At 35.9% G+C, this 23,920-nt stretch overlaps 2 protein-coding genes across 5 annotated transcripts; one reads left to right on the forward strand and one right to left on the reverse strand.

Annotated features, from left to right (window-relative positions):
- The first annotated feature begins 3,965 nt into the window (after positions 1–3,965).
- LOC123564984 (uncharacterized) lies at positions 3,966–12,418 on the forward strand. Of its 4 annotated transcripts, none has more exons than XM_053537614.1 (3): positions 4,280–4,534; positions 5,853–6,046; positions 8,108–12,418. In XM_053537614.1, the coding sequence occupies exons 2-3, from the start codon at positions 5,940–5,942 to the stop codon at positions 8,556–8,558; spliced, it is 558 nt and encodes a 185-aa protein (XP_053393589.1). In that variant the 5' UTR covers positions 4,280–4,534; positions 5,853–5,939; the 3' UTR covers positions 8,559–12,418. The 4 variants fall into 4 exon arrangements, 3 of the variants coding, with proteins under 3 accessions (XP_053393589.1, XP_053393590.1, XP_045214890.2); XM_053537615.1 differs by having other exon boundaries at positions 4,282–4,534; positions 5,853–6,029; XR_006689069.2 differs by lacking the exon at positions 5,853–6,046 and having other exon boundaries at positions 3,966–4,534.
- A 396-nt stretch (positions 12,419–12,814) lies between these two features.
- Positions 12,815–14,464, reverse strand: LOC123564983 (uncharacterized). The gene has a single exon (XM_045358951.2). The coding sequence runs from the start codon at positions 14,435–14,437 to the stop codon at positions 12,815–12,817; it is 1,623 nt and encodes a 540-aa protein (XP_045214886.2). The 5' UTR covers positions 14,438–14,464.
- Positions 14,465–23,920: the final 9,456 nt, after the last annotated feature.

The following is a 23,920-nucleotide window of genomic DNA, read 5'->3' on the forward strand; positions in this document are numbered from 1 at the left end:
ACGCTGTTAGAAAATGTTCCTGTCGCAGTTAGGCAGCTTCAGCAGACGCTGTTAGAAAATGTTCCTGTCGCAGTTAGGCGGCTTCACCAGACGCTGTTAGAAATTGTTCCTATCGCCGTGAGGCAACTTCACCAGACGCTTCCAGAAATTGCTTCTGTCGCAGTTAGGCAGCTTCACCAGACGCTGTTAGAAAATGTTCCTGCCACAGAGAGGGATCAGTTGAAATCACATACTTATCTTAATGTGTTTGAAATGTCCAAAATAGACAGCAACTTCACTAATTCCAGTATATGATCACACAAATGCTATGCTCAAAGTTCATTTTCAAAATGTGACTATTCGAAAACCTTTTGTGATTTTGTAAATTAATGCAGTAAATTCACACTGTTTGCATATAATCATTTGCTGTCAGAAAATCAGACATTCTGATTACTATTAATTTGAGATATAAGCACGATCAAAAATGTCTGTGCTGTAAATTATTCGTCCAAAACAAATCATATCTCTCGCAGCAGACCTCACCGTTCAGATAAGCATCACAGTACAGATTTGTAAAAAAAATATTGTAAAATCTTAAATAAAACTCTTTAAACGCGATTTACTCATTTTATGTACTTTCTTATTCTTAGACTATTGATGTAAGGGAAGGTATTCATTTCTAAGTAATACATAAGCTGCTGTATTCATAAACTCCCTTGTATGTTTACATTATGGTGATTATACTTCTATATTTTTCTCGTCAATTTTCGCCCTGCTTTTGGCCGTGTAGTTTACCGTATGAATTATAGTAATGTTAGAAGTAACCCAGACTGTTCTTAGGCTGACACGAAAATCTGTAGATTCGGACCAAACGACCGGAGGGCCAAGGCTGGTGTTATTTTATAGCGAGAGATTTGCTACTTTAACTTATATATAGCTATTATGCTGACCACAGGCACTTGGGATCAGGGTCCCCCTTCTCCGCCCTTGTCAAGTGTAAGTCAATATATTCACAGACTTACCATGTTTGGCGGTCATAAAACATGTTTTATAACAATTCCACATGTTTTCAAAAAATGTGCTTTTTACTGTCAGTGTTCTATTTATTGCCGATAGTAATAATTGCACTTTCAAAGCATGCTGAAATTGTGGCAAAAAATGTTTTTTCATCGCCACGTATGTTCAACTCGTGTTAAAATGCTAAAATATATTGACTTACATTTGACAATAGGCGTAGGAGTAGGGGGATCCTGTGTAGGACCACATTCGTAACAGATCGCATATGTAACAGAAATCAAGGACATATGTGACCATTTTAGTGACAAATGTGATCGATGCCGATTTTTGATGTGACATCTGATCACATTTGTCACATGTGATTTTCGATCGGAAAAAATAATAAAAAAGTGCATTTTTACATCTGAAACACATTTGTAACATGTTTTAGCTCACTTGTGCGAGGTGACAAAGTACACTATTGTGGTCACCCTTTGTACGTCGTTCGTCTTCCGACCGTCCATCTGTTCACATTTTTCTTGTGAATACAATAGAGGCAACATTTATAAATTGATTTTGACAGAACTTGCACAGAACTTATATAGCCTATATCTATGATATCTCGGTTCCTTTCGAAAACCAGCCATATCACTTTATTCGTCTTGGAGTGATGACACCTGATATGGCAATAATTACTGATTTTAGCCTTGTGAACGCGATAGAGACCATATTTTTTATTTATTTTGACTAAACTTGCACACAACTATATATCTATAAGATCTCGGTTGCTTTCAAAAACAACCGTATTGCACCATTTGACTTGGAGTTACGGCCCCTGAATTGGCAAAAAATGCTGATTTTATCATTGTCAATACAATAGAGACTACATTTATTATTTGATTTTTTATTAAACTTACATAGGGTCTCACTTCCTTTTAAAACAGCCATATCGCGCCATTTGTCTTGGAGTTATGGCTGAAATGGCAAAATTTGCTTATTTTAGCCTAGTGAACACAATAGAGACCATATTTATTATTTCATTTTGACCAAACTTGTATAGAAGTTATATGTCTATAACATCTCGATACCTTGCGAAAACTGTATATAGCAGCAATTGTCCTGGAGTTATGGCTATAAATGACAAAATTTGTGATACTAGCATTGTGAAACATGACAGAATCCATTTATCCTTTGTTTTTGACCAAATTGCAATGAACTTATATATCATTAAGATCTAGCTTTTTTCTTCGACTCGTAGCCATCACGCTATTTGTATTAGAGTTATAGGCCCAAAATGGCAAAAATCGCAGATTAATACATGTATTAGTGTAATATTATATGTAAGCGATATTGGGCTATGACAGCCTTTGTTAATTAGAGGAATATATCGGTCAGGTTAATATTTGTCTTAGAGTTATGGCCCTAAAATGGCAAAATCGCAGTTTTAATAACAAGTATTGTGTAATATTACTCATGTAAGCGATATTGGGCTATGACAGCCCTCTTGTTAAATAGAGGAATATATCCGGTCAGGTTAATATCTTGTACTGGTTTGTTATCTGGGAATTAAACTTGGCAAGAATACGTTATCATGACTGGTCTATTCTATAGTATCATGGTACTACATGTATATGTCATCTATCGGTTTTGTCTGTAACATTGCATTTTCACTAAATGTATGAATATATGAATATGTGCGATGGAAGGGGAGATGCACACACATGCGATCCTGTTAAACTTTTATATCGCATTCTCCGGTTGTATCGTCAAAACAAATAAAATGTACTAAATCAAGATCAAGGCGAGTCTCAACTACACAGAAAGTCTGTAAAGCTTGTTTCCGGTAGAATCACCGGGTTATATAAATTTATGTATACTTAAAATGGTGACTAGCTTGACTATGTCGAAGATTCTCTAGGCTATTGTTCTGTCCTGATGTCGTCGGCGTCCGCGGGTTCTCTGCAAGATGGTTTTTCGTTTTCGTTTTTTTTTTATCTTGTCTGTTCGCATGCTTTAAACATTCAAAAACAACATATACTGGACTAGATACATCAAATGAAATATGTCCCCTTTAAAACATGACGTGAACTTTATGGCAAGTTATACCAAAGACAAGAACCTACTATAATGCACGAATGCACAACTCCGTATTTCACGCGGGTTATAATAAAGAATGCCTGTTACCTCACATGCGGGCTCAGTGGGTGAGGGTAATTAAAAATAGATGTATTTTCTTAAAATCTCATAGACATTAGTTCGCACTAAGGTCGGACCTTCCTAGATTAGGCTAACAACTCCGTCCATGACAAATTGTATACAATGTTTTGTCTCAGGCCATGGCAACCTCCTGTTTATCACCCAACTTGAAACAGCTCTGGATGACGAAAGATAGTACCAAATGTATGTCCCCCGGGTTCGAACCAGTGACTGGATGTGGGTCTACATTCAGCTAGTCTAGTTAAAAGTAGAAGTAGCTGAATTTGTGATCATATTATAGTGGTAGTTGCAGTGTGATAGTAAAATTGAGCCACGTCCGGAAAATGGCAATCGGACATTTTTGTGAATTTCAGGAAAGTGTCATTATTTAGGTTCTGTACCTGTGCATTATGCCACCATGAATTTAGGGTCAGAAATTTCTATTCAGGTAGAATAAGCCTTCTTTGAAATAATAGCGAACGGATTGGGCCCTGATCAGACAGCGCGGATGTAGCTGCTGATCTTGACCCACTGTGGTCGCAAAGCCGAAGATTTCGAAGGCCACATTTTCTCATGTGGGCTTCAAAAATTTTATGACGTCACTGACGTCGACGACGACGGCACTAAACTTGTGATGGTGCTTATGGCAGTCATTAATTATGTTGCGTGACACACTGATTGAACATTTGCAGTATAATACCCAACATGTACATATGGTTTCTCATGTCAACCCCCATGTTGGACAACACATTCGTAAACATTTTACCTGTTACGAATGCGATCGCATACGTACGAAATCTGTTACAAATGCGATTTGTTACGAATGTGGTCCTACAATCCTGACCCAAAGTGTCTGTGCTATTAACTAGCGCGGGTACAGGTTTGCCACAATTATTATGGCTGCCCAAATCATCGTTGGTGTTTAATTTACTCACATTTCAAGGGTGTCACGATGACAAGCCCGGGTTCACTACCCTACTAAGATCCGCGTTCTGACTAAAAAATAAGGAAGATATTATTCAAGAGATATAATAATGAGTCACGCTGAATGACGTAAACTGAGAACAAAGACCAACTGAATTACTCCCCTTGGTATCGTATATCTCACAAAAGGACAAAGTACAGTCAACTTAACAAGTTGTAAACAAGCTTGACACACTTTAAACAGAGGTTTAGAAGACGTTAAAAATAAACTTAAGACAACTATTCGGGAAATTTCGTAATAATTTTATGTCTTAATCAAACGTGTATTTTTAAATATATGTTACATCAGATATTAGGATAGAGTGAAAGGAAAAACGAAGAAATTAAACGTGAGTTAAAGAGGAAAAAATAAAGAAAGGACAAAGAGAGATTACTTAAGGTAAGTTAGCTTTAAACATAAATACTGTATTTCGTATAAATTACCACCACGGTCACGTTAAGGACAATGTAATAAAGGTTGATTTTATTGCGGTGAATTTGGCTTAACTTAGTAAATATTGTAATTAAGTAATTTATCAATTAGTGTTATTATATTGAATTGTAATTAAGTAATTTATCAGTTAGATTAATATAATAGTGAAAGTAAGATAAAAACGAAGGCTTTCTTGTGAGATAATTCATTTTTATTGGCAGTTTTTTATCATTTGGTTGTAGAATGTCTTTTTCTCACCCTTCATTATAACAATCACCAACGTCTTACTTCGCAACCTCCTCATCAGCAGTATTATCATCATCATCATCGTCGTCGTCGTCGTCGTCGTCGTCGCCGTCATCATCATCATCATCATCACCTCTATCATTATCGTCATTGTCTTCGCCTTTTGGGGATGGAGGTCTTAATAATGTGGATTTTGACAAATGTCAGACATTTTGAATATTTTTAAAGCGTGAAGTGTTGTATAACAAATAGACACTCTCAGTGCTGGGCAGTCAACATGGCCGGTATCAATCTCTCTTCTTTTTTTTTTTTGAAAAAATGGCCTATATAATTATGTATCGCAGTATGGTTTATATAATTATATATTATATATAGCATAACATATATATGCTATATGTTATATATAGTATATAACAATATAGCATCTATAGACCATTCTCTCCTAAAACAGTTTGATACCACACTCCCACACCCCGTGGGCCGGGTAGGATCTTATAAACGGTACTTGTGTTAGAAGGGTCATGTTTTCTACGACTATGTCTCCATTTTGAGAAATACTGATTGGACACCCACGTGATAGTTAGTTACAACAGCTGATAAGATATTGTTTGAATGTTGATAAGTGTATAGGATTGTACCAGCCTACGTGCATATATATCTGATCGTAGGTATATAAGTATAATTGAAAACTTCGACAGCTGTATTTACCTTGTGGTATTAAGTTTATTTTACACAGGAAAATACTTTTTACAAACCGTGTCCACTTGTTTCGCACCATTTTCGTGCTACACTCCTTCATTACTGGCTATATATGTTCTGTGGTAACGCGTTTTTCACGTGAATATTCATTCTGTCATGGTATACTCGATTCTGTACCGGTACATGTCACCCACCGGTGCAATGGGTCCCCCATATTAAAAAAAAAAGAAGAAGTTAAAAACTACTGTTTTTAATCCTAAAATGAAAAAAAAAAGAGATATTTTTGAAAAAAAAATGTTTTCCCTTATATATTGAATGTATTTTTTTTTTTTCGTTTTAGGATTAAAAACAGTGTTTTTTTTTACCTTTTTTTAATGGTGAAGGAGCGGGGACCAGGACTGGACGAGCACCTGTGATATCACTTTCAATGTGTCCCACATACATGTCAGCCTCGTGTTTAAACAATGAGACAACAAAAATGTTTATGAATGTATACAGGAAACGATTTCGACAAAGAGTTTCGTACAGTATTATGTGGGTTTCTTATAAGTTAAGTGGTAATGTTAAATAATCTTTTAAGACATTTTAATTTCAATGTCATTCTATAGCCTGTATCTCCTTGAAATCTGCCTAACTGCACTTCATGCTTATGACTTCGCATAAAGGATGTATATAATTTTAGCCATGGGGACACTGTTGAATCGTTCATTTTTTGCTTAGTTTTGTTGACAAATTGTAATAGTTGTAAATAACCTAATTGAAACAAAAACAAATATTTTCAAGAGAGAAAAAAATAAACGAACTGAAAGGTTGTTGATTAATACATTTCCGTCTATTTGTTATTCATTATATACAACAAGACAGATCTGTTTCTAAATGACATACAAACGACGTGATTTGCATAAAATTAGCTATTTAGTTACGCGAATTACTTATTCTGAAAAAAAGAGGGAATGGAAACATGACGTAAATCTAGGTCATTGAATTTTTTTTTACATAGTTTTCATATTGTTTACGAGATTTAGTCATTAGTTTGAAACATCATTTTGTATCGAAATTAATTTGAGTAGTTCTCCTTAAAGTTTCTTTCTGTCATGTCTACATTATTACCACTCAATGGCCGACATCTCTGATCATATTTCCTGTCGTAATTAACAAGTACATGCTAATTACTTGCAACCAATTAGGCCGTGTCAAAATTATTCCCAGTTTGTCCGTATCAGTAATTAGATCATGTAGATGAACAATAAATGCCGTATACAATCTATTGATTATTGAGTAAACGTTTGTATTATAAGTTATTGGTGCTTTTCCACCCCTGGGGATTGACCAGCATTGGCCGTCATCTCAACACCTCTCGAAGGTGTGAAAAGTGTTAAAAGGTTTTGAGATTGTCAACATTTTAGTCTAAAGGTCTTTATTATCTACTGTGTGCTTGAACTGTTGACTTTCTTTTTGGATAGATCTCGGATACGCAAACTTGACAGGTATATTTAAACGTTTTATTTTTACAGGGATTAATTTTGATGAATAAAATATAGTAATATCAGAGGTTACGGAACAATAGTTATACTGCTGTAGCCGATCTTACTTTAATACACAGTTTGTTATCTAAAACCATCATTTTGAATAAATTACAGTTAGTGCAAAAACAATATTACATGAATAACAACATATATATGAACACAATGCTAGTGGAAAACATGTATATGACGATGTGTCATAAAGGTGATAATAATACCGCGGGACAGATTTACAATACATAAAACATATACATTGTAAAAATACCATTTATATACAATAAAGTAGAGAGAAAACGGATGATATGTCAAGGATGAGCTTTATATAATATATGCGATAATACACTAGTAGCTACATCCTACAGACAAACACATGAAATAAAATATTAGGAACCAGCGTGTTATCATATTTCTTCAATTATTATACTATGTTTACAGTGTGTGATGATAATTATCCGTCTGGATTTTACATTTAATACCATCGAATTGTGGGATGGTTTGAAAAAAAAAACGTCTAGAGTTCCCACGTTATTTTCTCGTCATATTTGAAATTTAAGCACGTTGTTTTCGTGGCACGGTTTTATGGATGATGGCTATATTTTTTTCTTGGGAGGGCCTGTGTACAAAGTGAAAAAGCTAAATTTAGAGGGTACATGGGGTAGCTGGAATTCATCTTTCCAAGATTTAGCACACTATTTCAGTCGAGAGAACCAAACTTAGTTTATAACCCGCCGCGGTCCATGCGGCTATTTTTTTTAGTTTGCGGCAGGAAAAAAATTATCAACATTACGGCATTAAGTTGGCCTTAATTTAAAACAGGACACTACAATACAAGTAATGATTTTGCTTTCCTGTTAACCCCTCCCCACCTTACCACACTTTTGCACTTTCAAAGCCTATAAGTGTAAAATACTGTATATGTTTTTGATATTTGGTAGTGGGTGCATTGTGGCCGGGGAGCTGATCCCAGGTGCCTCTGCAGTCATCTCTTCATGACAGTTTCTTTCCTTTACAGGAATGTTTGCTGTTTACTATTTAGTCATTTGTATTTATAAAATTGTCTTATTAATTTCAGGACAATAATGCACGGCTGGGAAAGACTTTCAAACCTATGTGGTATGGGATGCAAGGTACTGTGGACGTCGTGGTCACATGACGACAAGGCGTATGATTCTGTCAACAAGGACGACACTGAAGCTCTTGATGCGCAGGAACCAGTGACGTCAGAGCCACAGAAACCTATCTGGTCAGACATTAAAGCGCCTATTGTCAGAAACAAATCAGGAAGTGTTGGTAATATCAAGACTGGTTCTAGTACTGGATATGAAAGACTCTCCGCTAACGGACTTAGGCAGAGTGCCAGTCTGGCGAAACTTAACGAAAAAAGAAACAGTAAATCAGATTTGTCAGGCAGTGTCCCGGTATTAAGCAAAACTTTACTGAAAGAAGAGAAGAGTTTGAACAGCAGTAGAACTAGTCTAGCAGAGGAAGTTTTAGAGGTGCATGAACTGGTGACGACAGTCTGAAGAAATTTTACACGTGATTCGAAATGTCGTCTGTGATTAAAGGAGCCTTTTATCAAAAGTTCCAGTCGAGATATTGACTTGGAATTTGTTAATATTACTCGGTTTAAAGTGATATATTACAAAGACAGTGCTTTTTATGGTGCTCCTTAAACGAGAAATTGCTGCCAAGTACGGAAAAGAGATTGCTTTCTGTCTGACAAAGTGTCGCGTGTAAATTAATTATGCATGTTTACTAACTAGTGAAATTAACGAACTTTTTGTTACTTTGTCTTCTTGGAGAGCAACGAACGTTTCATATAGACCTAGCTGGTCTAAATCTTGGGAGCATTTTTGTAGATAAATGCTAGATAGACAGAAAGTTTGAACGAACAGCGATTGTTAATATTCTCTGCGTGTTGGAATTGATTTTTCTTCATCTCCCATTATTGTCATGGAAATACAATATATTTGCCAAAATGATCAAGCATGCATGTGCAATATTTTTGTTAATATGCTGTAAATAAGTTAATGTAAATATATGTGCACGTAAGTTATAGGGGTCAAGGCTGTCGGCGCAATTCGTTTCCCCGAAAATAACAGTGTTCCTCGTTCCGCTTGTTTAAATAATAAACTGTGTATTTTTCTTTTACTGTTTATATGTCCTTAATTTGTTTTAATTCCATTTTAAAATTGATTTTATTTCAAATTGTATTTTAATTTGTTTTATACAATTTTACCCTTTAAACGTACAATGTTTAATAATGATAAAATGTGCTAAAACAAACCAAGACAAAATCAAATAACATTTATGCACTTAACGCTTTCTTCTCATTTGGAATTAGCCTACAGGCTCCATCTCTATGAAACATGATGCGCTGACAGTCTGATTCTTAAAGTACAATTTTCCCATATTGATTTTAAGAGTTGGTCATTCGGCAATAATATTATACGGAACATATCTGTGACTGACGTTTACATAATTACACTGCTAATGTCTAAAGGCACTCCTTTTCTTTGTGATTTTTCCAGTAGTAAGATACTTTTCCGAAGACCAATAAGATGTACAGTTATATGTCATCAATAGAAAGCCGTGATGAATAATGCATACGTTTGTTTTATTAGCCTAATTTGTTTCATCTTTGCAACATATGTTACAAGTTATGATTTACATTAACTTTATTCTTACTTGTGTATACTTTTTTACCATCACAAAATATTATTCCAGATTTATATATCGAAAAGATGCTGGAAAACTCTCCTGCGACAAATGGTGCTATTACTTTAAAGTTTTTTTTCAAACATCTTGGTTACAGTTTTGATGCTCTTTTACTTTATTTAGCTTATTACTTAAAGTGACACTACTGCAAACTTAAAATAGTTGTTTCTCATGATTGTCCATGGATCATTACGCTCACATCAATATTTTAAGAATTATGTCCCCTCTTTACTAAGTTTTGATGTACTTTACCTCTTTCTTTATTTTAACGACTATGTTCACATTGTTCCACATCATCACTCATGTCATTTGAGGTAATACCCATAACTCTGGCATCGATAGTTCATTAATTATGCAACCATTTTACATAGAATTTCAGGTTAAAGTTTTTTATGTACTCCACTTTATTTCTGCTAAATAGATTTGATTCAGACTTAAAATATTCGTTTCAAGTTGCATTACTCTGGCAGAAATATCCCATGAATTATTTCCCTTTTATTCTTAGAATGTGGATTCACTTTCACTCAGTCTCTGTTATCACTAAATGGATTTGACCCAAAGTTCATTCACATTAGGGGTATTAATCACTCCAGTGATAGCTCTAGTTTCCTAAGGTATTTCACTATCAGGCATATAGAAATAGTCGATTGCACAGTTTCCTCTGACAGCTGTTGTTCATTATATTATATCAAGCTAATTTAAAAACATTTAATGAGAATTGTCTACAGTAACCGTTAAATATGTAGTAAATATAGTATTTTAGTAAAAGATGGGAATAGCCTTGCGCGGGAATAAAACCTTACTTGAAACATTCGTGACTGTTGTAAATTCCAGCTACTTGAGTGGTCACAGACCTGTCATAAATATTAGTATACTAGCTACCTGTCGAATTTACGAGTGTATTAGTCAAACGTCGTGATTTTTAAGAATGCGTGATACTGCCCTCACGTTGTTAAAATCCTACTGTTCATTTTGACCAAGGCAAAGTTTTTACATGAAAACATTACATGATTAAACAAATATATATCTTTTGAAATGCTACAGTTAATTAATTTACTTGATAATGACTTTTTTAACTTCATTAACTTGGGAATGGGGATTATTTTGAACAGTCAAAGAGGGAAAAAATAAACAACTTAGTCAGGTGCAATTTGTTTACAGGGGGGTGGGGGAGGGGGTGCTGGATATGTTGATTTAATGAAATTTAGAGTAGTTCATCGAATTTACTTTGAGCATTACGTTGATTAATGTAATTAGACCAGGCAGTGTAATTGATTTCAGTAATTGTTTTTTCATCTCCAAATAACCCGACACTTAAAGAATATGTGCACATTGTTTACTTTGTATTAAATTTGCTCATCTTTGTCACGTATATTCGATGGTACAAATGAAGAATCCATGAAACGTAAGTGCCAAGGATGTATTTCTAAGTGCTGTCTAATTTATCTATACACTTTTAAAAGATATTGTGCCAGAGAAAATGGACTTCGATTTGTTTTACAGTACATAGTCTGACCGTTTTATTCTTCATGCAGTTAATGTAAAGTTGTTTGGGTTTTTTTTCGCTTTAAAAAAATAAGTAGCTTTTTATTTTTTAAGATTGTTTTATTATTCTTTTTTAAACATTTTTATCAAACCAGAGTGAAGTGTTTTAAGTCTTTAGATTGGGAACTCCTTTTCTGTTTTATGAGATTAAGTAAATCATAAGTGTTATCTAGAAAAAAATGGGGTTGTTATTGACAATCATTGAAAGTGACCAGTAGTACAATCTTATTGACATATGACATATGAATTTGACAGGAATCCTAACAAATTATCAAAATGTTGTGCATAAAGGGGTAAACTGTTGCAATGTGTTTTTAAAACAAAGGACATTTTTCATGCGTTTCACGCATAGATATCTCTTTTTTCACTCATCTGTTTTAGTGTCATAAATACATTTGATGCCATACTTTGTTGAAATGAACATGTTGTACATAAAATAGATCACTCGTATTAAATAAAAACGTCTTTATATCGAACTGCACAACTGACACTCCCCTAAATGTTTAGTAGATGTATTTTTACGTTGTAATGGAACATACCAACATTAGGCACTGAGGGTCGAATTATTGTGTCGTTTTTAACCAAATAAAGCTGAGGAGATCCGTGGTCTTGAGATTAAGGTGTCGGTTGCTCAACCTGGGGTCATGGGTTCGAGTCGCACTGGGTCCACGACCACACCCTCTCAAAAGACACCAGAACTGGTTTATCCAGGAAGCTACTCAGAGTTGTTCAAATGAGCTTGAAGCTTTCGTCACGGTCGAGCTAAAACGTATAAACTAAGTAAGAAAATACCCGTTTTTGAATTCTATGCTTTGTTTCATTTTTCGTTTACCTCCTTTTTGTCTTATGCCCTGAGCTTGTACTTTTTATAAACATTTTCCTTTTAAAAGATAAATTGCATCATGGTAACTGTTTCTTACGGACAACAGTATGGGCATTTTAACATTACCTTTTATGACGATATATCTATTACCGTAATTCACCGAAGACCAGTCATTTTGTACTATATACGGCATATGTTATTCTTTTGTGATTTGCCGTTTTGGAATGCAGAATTCTTGATTTGTATGTACATTAAATTCGTTGTGTTGATTATAATTGGATAAAATTGATTTTGTAATATTTAGGTTGTTTTTCTTTGTGAAATGTAGATGAATCTGTGAGATTCCAAGTATTTAATCACAGCTGTTACACTAAGATAGTTTTGATAATTGTGTATGAAATATGGCGACTACTTAAAACCAGTCTGTTGAAGAATAAACACAGATTCGACGATATCTCTTTCATAGATAAAATATGAACAAAGCCACAGCAAAATAGCGTTTCGAGCACATATGTTACTTCTCCTATACATTTCAAGATTTTCATTAAGATAGGAAGAGTGTATTGAAATATTAACTCGTCATTCTGCTGATCACGCTGCTACAAAAATGTACCGAACGCGTGCAACATGCCCGTATTTAGCGTATGGGTAGACTGCATTAAGAAGTACAAGAAAATCACATGCATACCTTGCTTAAACCATGTTTAAGGCATCATCGGACATAGCCTTTTCCGCAGTGTTCACTTTGTTTTCAGTGTGTGCATCCGTTTTGTTAACATTTTCACATTTTCTAATTTTTAAAAGAAGACACGCAGTGTTTGCTTTTAGAGGTTCTGACATTTTTGTGATCGTTTCCATATCAATAACTGTACCTGCCGAGAATGTTTGCTTATCATTACTCACGTCTTGCTCCGAATCTTTCTCTCCAGCCTCCAACACTACAACGACTTTATCAGAATCGTGTGTAATATTACTCTGCCCAGCTTCATCATCATCATCAGAATCAGGTTCAGTAGAATCACACTTATGTATTTGTAAAACTTCACCATGTACTACAAGAATCGATTCATATTTCTCACACTCTACTTCGAGAACCACACCAGACCCCTCTTCAAATTCTTGAAGATCACCGTTGAGAATTATCCTCCACAGTTGTTGCACGGTTGATGAAGCGTAGAAGGGAGATTGTCTGAGGTAACTAGACAACATCTCAATTTGAAGATAGGCTTCGTTCATAAGGTAGATATGTCCTTGACGCTGGAATGAAATGCGAAATAATCGTGCCTGTTCAGAAAAAGTCTCCATATGTTCTGGGAAACATTCTAGAATCTTTATTACCAATTCTTTATTGAGCTGTATAACCTGACAGTTGGTCGAAGCTTTAACGGTAACAGGCGATGTCTTTCCATCTACCATTAAGGCGAGTTCAGTGTAAACAAAAGGATCTTTCTCAGCAGTGACATAAATTTGTCTGATTATTCTAGAATCCTGTTTAATTTCAATTTCACCACTAATGACAATATATAATGATGTTAATGGGTCCTTTTCTAAAACTATGATAGAACCTTTGGGATATAGGATCACAATGTTGTGTTCAAATGAAAGAATCAATTTCTTAATCATTTCTTCTGTCCAAGTTTGAAAGAGGTTTATACACTTGAAAGTCTTTAGAGCTAAACGTCGGTACACTCTACTACTGTCAACATCACTTCCTGTTGGTAAGTACTTCCGTTGAATAAACCAATCAATTATATCTAAATCTTGAACAAAATCTTCGAACAATTCCACAGTAATCTGCTTTGACAATTTAACAAGAGTTACATCTGAAGCTGCTGTTATAGCTGCGGTTACTGGAATATCAAATAACGTCGAAATTTCTCCAAAAACGTTTCCAGCGTCGAGCGTGTTCATCACTTCAGAACCATCAGACGTTAAAACGTTAACCTTTCCGGCCAACAAAATAAAAAGACCATTCTCCGATTCGTCCCTTTTTAGTATCGAATCATGTGAACGAAAGGTCAATTTTTGACCGTGTTTTGATAAAATATCATAAACTTTTGAATTTGATTTACCTACGGTAGATATGAGGAAATTTTGGACACTCTCTTCAGCAGAAACGATGTCATCTTCTAACAGGTCCAAGGAAGTGTCTCCGTTTTCTTTTCTTGTTGCATGTGATTTGTTCTTTATAAATTCATGGTGTTGTTCCTGGTCATCTTCGTTATCATTATCTGTGTCGTTTGCTGCTTCATCGTTCGTTTCTTTATCTATATGCTTTGCCTTGGACTTACGGGGTGAGTTTCCAGTTACCGCCATTTTGAAAAGTTAAACGTTTTTGTATATGACGTCATTACGAGTAGATTACACGTTTATTAATTCTTCATGTCGTGTAAACCTTTAAATAGCGACAAAACAAAGCGAAATTCTGTTTGCAATGTATGCAATGAGTTAAGTGCCGCTTTAGTTCGGAACACCGAAATGCCGTCAAGTGTCGTACTTACAAAATATCAGGTTGATAAGGAAGAAAGGTAACACAGAAATTTGACTTGACAAATTTTCTGAAATAGTTTCATAAAGCTATTTTTGGCCTGCTTCTTGGATATTGAAAATAGTCAGTGCAATATAGAAATATTGGCAGTTTATATCCAATGAAAACCTTTGCCAGGTTCTATGTCATTTTGTTGGCTAACCGTAAATTTTTTTACAGGTTTATTTGTCACAAGGATACATTTATTGAAATAGGTTTTCACGCTGATAGCATAAACATGTGATACGCAGATCGACATGTTCATTATTGTTTTGTGTGTGTATCTCATCGACTCGCAGGATATGATACTACGGGTGTCCTCTTTTAAAGCTGTGAGTTTGGGGTGGTGTTTACGTTACACCGACACAACTATAGCGACATAGTGAATGAGGACTCCTGGCGCCCCTCCGGACATTATTTCAACACGGATGGACACATGTGTAGAGCCGCGGTTAGCCAGCTGGAATGCTCCCTGTCACAAAACACCTCAAGCGCGGTTTCAAACCTACCACGGTGAGGCCAAGTGATTCGAAGTCAGCGACATTACCCACTCGGCCACAGAGACCCCTTTTGTAGAACTATATGATCATGCCTGTGCGGTGTAAAGTACGTACCAGTGCGATGTAAAGTAAAATGCGTTGTTTTCTTCTACATGTAAAAAAGAATTGCCCATAAACAAATTCTGATTAAATGGGATAAGGTCATGACTTAATTACTAAAACATTAATATGGATTATTATTAAAACGTCGTGGCATAGACATATAATTATAAGAATAGAAGTATGAAGCTGCAATGATAGAAAATTAACGCTCTAATGTTGCTATCACGATAAGCGCACATGCGCAAGGCAACGCATGGAGAAAATGACCTAGAGAATTCGAGGGTAATTGCAAAAAAGAATTTTCCATCTACATAGGTATGACTTGCAGCTTTTAAAAACAAGCTTTGAATCTGTGCAATATATAAAGAATATAACTGGAATCCAATGCAAGTGCTGTGAAATATATTTTCATAACTTTGCAAAATTTACTGTTATCATATAAGTATTAATATAATGTCAAGTAACATGATTGTAACAGACCCGGTTGTGAGGTTCGGATCGGGTGTCACACAATTCTTAACCATCCAAACAATAAACTGTACTTGGCTGCACACTCAAGCAAAGTGATCCACATAATCACATAATCGTCAGCTGTAAGCCAGAAGGGCTCATCAGCGTTCGTTGACAATATGCTGTGGATCCCTTCTGGCAACTGACGATATTTATATATAGCACACATACTGACGAAAAAGTTTTGACGGACTACCAAGTGACTGCCCGGAAAGTTGATAAACCCAGATCTAAATAAGTGACAGTCAATTTGAAGACTTCTGTTGAACGGTCGATCATTAAGGTCAATTACCACCCTCTCCCCCTCTGCTTCCAAACAGTTAAAAACAGTTAAAAACGCCCACCCTTAACACCATTAATTAAGTGAGGGCCAGTCGACCGCTAAAATCTAGTGGCCAGCATAGGTTGTGTGTGTATCAAAAGCCATTTAAAGGCATGTCAACTTTGTAGAGTATATTTGACAGAAGCCCACATGTTGTAACTGTGAAGCCAACAAAGAAAACACACTCCTGCACTCGTTTATTGGAACACATTTTTGAATTATATCTATGCAGTGGTACTTCCGCCATGATAAAAAAAAACACACACACACATTTAAAATGAAATATTTTAAATGATATTGTTAAGCCATCTAAATTTAAAGTGAGGCTTTACGGCACACTATTGCACGTGTATATACTGCACTACACGTACAATCAGATTATACTAAATTAACTGTATGTTTGTTTTTATCAACAAAAACATAATATATAATAGGTCGACAGAACGTGTCATGACCAAAAATAATGAATATTATTAAATGACTACTTACGCAAGTTCGTGCTATATGACCAGTCTTTATTCAGCACATTTTTAACTAGACAATATGTCAAACATTTAAAAAATAGAGCTGTGAAAATTAATTAGTGTCATGTAACACACGGGGATTTTGTTATAATTTGAATTACCGATCCTGCTGGCCCAACCAAGATTATTTTTTAAGTATTTCATAAGTATCAATTTTATAAATAAACTTAGTCTAATGAATTATATGAATCTAAGAACTATTTATTGTAATAATATATTTAGCCGAAATGCATGAAAAATGCAAGTTTATAAAATTATTATTACCTCCCTTTGGTTTTTTTTTTGGTTGCGCAACAACAAATGAGCCGCGCCATGAGAAAACCAACATAGTGGCTTTGCGACCAGCATGGATCCAGACCAGCCTGCGCATTCGCTGCAGTCTGGTCAGGATCCATGCTGTTCGCTTTCAAAGCCTATTGCAATTAGAGAAACTGTTAGCGAACAGCATGGATCCTGATCAGGCTGCGCGGATTCGCAGGCTGGTCTGGATCCATGCTGGTCGCAAAGCCACTATGTTGGTCTTCCCATGACACGGCTCAAATGAATTCCGAAGCTACACGCAGTTTTAAAACTTGTCTTTTGGTTCAGATTGTTGAAATATCCCATTACCTATCAAATGCAAATGTGAAACAAGAAATTATACCGAAATGAAAAGAATAAGTCAGCTTCTGAATACTATATTACTATTAAATACTTCAATACATATAAAAGGGGATGGGGGATAATCACAAAATTTTATTAAAAAAAACGATAGAATATACATTTATAACAGAGACCTAACTCTATGTAATGGGCTTAAATACATTTCTGATAGAATACACGAAAGTGAATAATGTCATATTATTAATTTAAAAGTATTGCTTTAAAGTCCCATAAGGCTTTGTAGGACCACATTCGTAACAGATCGCATTTGTAACAGGTGTTACGAATGAGATCGCATATGTAACAGAAATCAAGCACATTTGTAACAATTTTTGAGAGAAATGTGATCGATGCCGATTTTTGATGTGACATCTGATCACATTTGTCACATGTCATTTTCAATCGGAAAAATGAACAAAAAAGTGCATTTTTACATCTGAAACACATTTGTAACATGTTTTAGCTCACTTGTACAAAGTGACAAAGTAAGCTGTTGTGATCATCTTTTGTACGTCGTCCGTCGTCCGACCGTCCGTCCGTTCACATTTTTCTTGTGAATACGATAGAGACAACATTTATTATTTGATTTTGACAAAACTTGCACAAACTTATATATACCTATGATATCTCGGTTCCTTTCAAAAACCAACCATATCACCTTATTCGTCTTAGAGTTATAGTCCCAGAGATGGCAATAATTACTGATTTTAGCCTTGTGAACGCGATAGAGACCATATTTTTTGTTTATTTTGACTAAACATGCACACAACTTATATATCTATAAGATCTCGGTTCCTTTCAAAACAACCGCATTGCATCATTTGACTTGGAAATACGGCCCCTGAATTGGCAAAACAATACTGTTTTTATCCTTGTCAACACAATGGAGACTACATTTGTTATTTAATTTTTATTAAACTTATGAACGATCTCACTTCCTTTAATAACGGCCATATCGCGCCATTCGTCTCGGAGTTATGGCTGAAATGGCAAAATTTGCTTATTTTAGTCTTGTGAAGACAATAGAGAGAGACCATATTTATTATTTCATTTTGACCAAACTTGTATAGAAGTTATATATCTATAACATCTCGGTTCCTTGCGAAAACCAGCTATATAGCACCATTTGTCCTGGAGTTATGGCCCTTAAAATGACAAAATTTGCTGACTTTAGCATTGTAAACATGACAGAGATCACATTTGTTATTTGATTTTGACCAAACTTGCATTGAAATATATCATTAAAATCTTGCTTTTTTTTCCTCGAAGAGTAGCCACATCACACTATTTGTCTTAGAGTTAGGGCCCCTGAAATGGCAAATATCGCAGATTTAATAACATGTATAATGTAGTATTACTCATGTGAGCGATAGTGGGTCATGACGACCCTCTTGTTGATTAGAGGGATATTTCCGGTCAGGTTAATATCTTGGTACAGGTTTGTTATCTGGCAATTAAACTTGGCAAGAATACAGTTGTCATGACTAGTCTGGTCATAGTACCATGGTACTACATGTACATATCACTTATAAATTTCCCATATCGGTTTTGGTTTGTAAGATTTCATTATTACTAAATGCATATGAATATGTATGATTAAAGGGGAAGATGCACACCACATGCAATCCCTGTTCAACTTTTATAATCGGTAAATCGCTGGTTATATCGCTTCAACAACAAATAAAATGCACTAAAATCAAGATCAAGGCATTCTCAGCTAACACAGAAGTCTTGTAAAAGCTTGTTTCCGTAGAACATCGGGAATATATACATTTATGTATACTTTAAAATAGTGACTAGCTTGACTATTCTTAGACTGCTCATGGCTATTGTTCTGATCCTGATGTCGTCGGCGTCCGCGGGTTCGCTGCAAGATAGGTTTTTCGTTTTCGTTTTGTTTATCTTTGTCAATTCGCATTGCTTTAAACATCAAAAATATAAAAAAAACTTAAACTGACGACAATGATACATCAAATGAAATATGTCCCATTTAAAACCCTGACGTGAACTATATTGGATTATATTTAATAAGAGAGTTTTCTTGCCAGGCCTGGTGTCTGCATTCGGGCCGGAATTTCCAGAGATATTGTGTCTCTCATCCACCCAGTTAAGACTTTACGTGTATCGGTGCGTTTTACCAGACCCGTAAACGAACGTACGAGTGTAAATTCGTATATGAGCCAGGGTATAATTTCAGTTGAAATTAATGGGAAGAACTAACCATCGGCTAGAGTGTCAAGAGACGAACGTTCGAGACCGGGTGAAAGCTACTCGTATCTGTTGCGATTTTCGCCTATCGGTGCTGTTTCAAGCTGGGAAGTTGTCTGTTACTAACAAAGATACTGTTGTACTGATTTTAATATTATTGACATTTTTATTATCATTATCATCATCATCATCTTCATAATCATCATCATCATCTTGGACTGGTCCGTTGTAGGATCAATGGTAAGATTATAATTGCCCTAAACTGTATTACCTAAATACTGTTGAAAACAGGCGCTCTGAATCCAACAAACAAACATAATATTCATCAAAACCATTCTACAGGGTGCCAAACTTTGAGACGTTTGCAGTAATAAGTGTAATATGATCACTACAGATTGTCACTAACTGGTGGTTATTTGTACCAAAGTATTTGGAAATCTGACTAAAGCGAGTTATGATCTGGACACAAACGTATATATTACAACAAAATAACAAAACAAATCTTAGTTAAAAGCTGTGACCTTGATCTTGGATATAGCAACTTGGATCATGATCGCAACAAACCTTCTATCCATGCTGATCATTTGTACCAAATAATTTGAAATCTAATTATGCATGGGCAAGTTATACCAAGGACAAGAACCTATATATAACTGCACGAACGCACAAACTCCGCTATTTCACGGCGGGATTATAATAAAAGAAGGCCTATTAACTCTGAGGCGGGCTCAGTGGGGTGAGGGTAATAAAAAATAAAGTGTAATTTCTTAAAATCTCATAGACATTAGTCCGCAGCACAAGATCGGCTCCTAGACTTAAGGCTAACGACTCCGTCCATGACAAGTTATATATAATTTGTTCCACGACATAGCAACTTCCTGTTTGTCAACCAACTTGAAACAGCTCTGGATAACGAAAGATAGCTACACATGTTGACGCCACCGGGTTCGAACCAGTGACCTGAGCCTGTAGGTCTACATTTCAGCTAGTCGAGGTAACAGTAGAAGTAGCTGAAGTTGTAATCATATTATAGTGGTAGTGGCAGTGGATGCAGAAATGATAATAAGAATTGAGCCACGTCACGGGAGAATTGGCATTCGGACATTTTCGTGAATTTCCGGAAAGTCTATATTCAGGCTGACCTGTGCATTTATGCATCTGAATTAGGGTCAGAAAATTCCATATTCAGGTAGAATAAGCCTTCTTTGAAATAACAGCGAACGGTGTGTTCCCGTGATCAGACTGCGCGGATGTGCAGGCTGATCTGGGCCTGATTTGGGCCCACAATGGTTGCAAAGCCTCGAAGATTCCCGAAGGCCCATTTTCTCATGATGCGGCTCAAATAATTTATGACGTCGATGACTACGAACTTGTGATGGTGCTTATGGCAGTCATTTAATGATGTTGCGATGGCAAAAGACTGATTGAACATTTGCAGTATAAAACTCAACATGATACATATGTGCTTCTCATGTCAACCCCCAATTTCGACAAACACATTCGTAACACATTTTACCTGTTACGAATGCGATCGCATACGTACGAAATCTGTTACAAATGCGATCTGTTACGAATGTGGTCCTACAGTGCGCTTTAGCAGACCCGTAAACGAACGTACGAGTATAAACTCGTATATGAGCCAGGGTATAATTTCAATTGAAATTAATGGGAAGAACTAACCATCGGCTTGAGTGTCAAGGGACGAACGTTCGAGACCGGATGAAAGCTACTCGTATCTGTTGCGATTTTCGCCTATCGGTGCTGTTTCAAGCTGGGAAGTTGTCTGTTACTAACAAAGATACTGTTGTACTGATTTTAATATTATTGACATTTTTATTATTATCATCATCATCATCATCATCATCATCATCTTGGACTGGTCCATTGTAGGATTATAACTGCCCTAAACTGTATTACCTAAATACTGTTGAAAACAGGCGCTCTGAATCCAACAAACAAACATAATATTCATCAAAACCGTTCTACAGGGTGCCAAACTTTGAGGTGTTTGCAGTAATAAGTGTAATATGATCACTACAGATTGTCACTAAACGGTGGTTATTTGTACCAAAGTATTTGGAAATCTGACTAAAGCGAGTTATGATCTGGACACAAACGTATATATTATAACAAAATAACAAAACAAATCTTAGTTCAAAGCTGTGACCTTGATCTTGGATATAGCAACATGGATCATGATCGCAACAAACCTTCTATCCATGCTGGTCATTTGTACCAAATAATTTGAAATCTAATTTTGCATTGGCAAGTTATACCAAGGACAAGAACCTATATATAACTGCACGAACGCACAAACTCCGCTATTTCACGGCGGGATTATAATAAAAGAAGGCCTATTACCTCTGAGGCGGGCTCAATGGGGTGAGGGTTATAAAAAATAAAGTGTAATTTCTTAAAATATCATAGACATTAGTCCGCAGCACAAGATCGGCCCCTAGACTTAAGGCTAACGACTCCGTCCATGACAAGTTATATATAATTTGTTCTACGACATAGCAACTTCCTGTTTGTCACCCAACTTGAAACAGCTCTGGATAACGAAAGATAGCTACACATGTTGACGCCACCGGGTTCGAACCCATGACCTGAGCCTGTAGGTCTACATTTCAGGTAGTCGAGGTAACAGTAGAAGTAGCTGAAGTTGTAATCATATTATAGTGGTAGTGGCAGTGGATGCAGAAATGATAATAAGAATTGAGCCACGTCACGGGAAAATTGGCATTCGGACATTTTCGTGAATTTCCGGAAAGTCTATATTCAGGCTGACCTGTGCATTTATGCATCTGAATTAAGGTCAGAAAATTCCATATTCAGGTAGAATAAGCCTTCTTTGAAATAACAGCGAAAGGTGTGTTCCCGTGATCAGACTGCGTGGATGTGCAGGCTGATCTGGGGCCCACAATGGTTGCAAAGCCTCGAAGATTCCCGAAGGCCCATTTTCTCATGATGCGGCTCAAATAATTTATGACGTCGATGACTACGAACTTGTGATGGTGCTTATGGCAGTCATTTAATGATGTTGCGATGGCAACCGACTGATTGAACATTTGCAGTATAAAACTCAACATGATACATATGTGCTTCTCATGTCATCCCCCATGTTGAACAAACACATTCGTAACACATTTTACCTGTTACGAATGCGATCGCATACGTACGAAATCTGTTACAAATGCGATCTGTTACGAATGTGGTCCTACAAGGCTTTAAATCTTACATTGAAAACAGATGATTAAGCTGTCCAAATAGATGTTATGCATAATTACATGGTTAAAAAGGCTTGAAAAACTGCACACGATCTTATATATTAAGAGCTGTAAAGGGGGGTAATCAAAAACAATGTATTCAATAAAACTTTGTAATATGTTAATTAATACTCAAACCTTTGACAAATATTAGAGAAAACAATTACTGAAAATAGGATTTCACAATAAATGAATATATTTTATGTTCATAATAAAAGGTGTGGCAGTCACATTATGAACAAAGGCATTATGGGCCTTTAATTTGATTGGCAACCTTTAGGAGCAATGAATATCAAAACCATCTGAGCCGCGCCATAAGAAAACCAACATAGTGGCTTTGCGACCAGCATGGATCCAGACCAGCCTGCGCATCCGCGCAGTCTGGTCAGGATCCAAGCTGTTCGCTAACAGTACATGTATCTCAAATTGCAATAGGCTTTGAAAGCGAACAGCATGGATCCTGACCAGACTGCGCGGATGCGCAGGCTGGTCTGGATCCATGCTGGTCGCAAAGCCACTATGTTGGTTTTCTCATGACACGGCTCACCTATATAAAGTATTCCAACTTTATCTACCGGAAATAAAAAAGGACTTCCCGCATTAAAAATCAAACTACTTAAGCATTTAAAGTTTCGTCTTTCTTAAAACGTATTAACATGACACGTCAGACCTTATCATAATAATTCAATGTGTAAAATTAGATTAAAAAAATAAATGTGTACAAAATTGATTAATTTACCAGATGACAAACCAGTGGTATATTCCCATTTCACTTACTGGACAATGAACTTCCAATAGGGAAGGATGAATGTCAGATAGGCCAGTAAACTTATCATAGAGACTAAACCCTAACCATGCTAAATTTCTATAATACACTTGTCAATCTTTCAACTTAGACAGTACCATTAACTGTTAAAAGGGGTGCTACCAAAAAAGATACTGACCGAATGGCGAACAGTGCAGATCATGATCTACACTGGCTGCAAAGGCAGAATCAGTCCTGTCCAGCATGATAAGGGTTAATTATTAATATAACATGCACAATGTCGTTACATGGACATGTACAGATCTTTTAAAATACAAACGAAAAAATAAAAGAACACTATTTAGTATGTCCTTAGACCAATAACTCATCTAGAATAATGTAATAATTTTGACGGACAAAATGTAAAATTATGAGGCTATGAGAAAGGTGCAG

This window comes from Mercenaria mercenaria, chromosome 2 (assembly GCF_021730395.1).
Source record: "Mercenaria mercenaria strain notata chromosome 2, MADL_Memer_1, whole genome shotgun sequence".
NCBI classification, from domain to species: Eukaryota; Metazoa; Mollusca; class Bivalvia; order Venerida; family Veneridae; genus Mercenaria; species Mercenaria mercenaria.

What these genes read in the sequence shown, in the direction of transcription:
- LOC123564984 (XM_053537614.1), top strand. Translation starts at nt 5,940, where the DNA reads ATGTGTCCCACATACATGTCAGCCTCGTGTTTAAACAATGAGACAACA. An exon ending in AGAGTTTCGTACAGTATTAT is followed by an intron (nt 6,047 to 8,107) that starts GTGGGTTTCTTA and finishes TATTAATTTCAG; the next exon opens with GACAATAATGCACGGCTGGG.
- LOC123564983 (XM_045358951.2), bottom strand. Translation starts at nt 14,437, where the DNA reads ATGGCGGTAACTGGAAACTCACCCCGTAAGTCCAAGGCAAAGCATATA.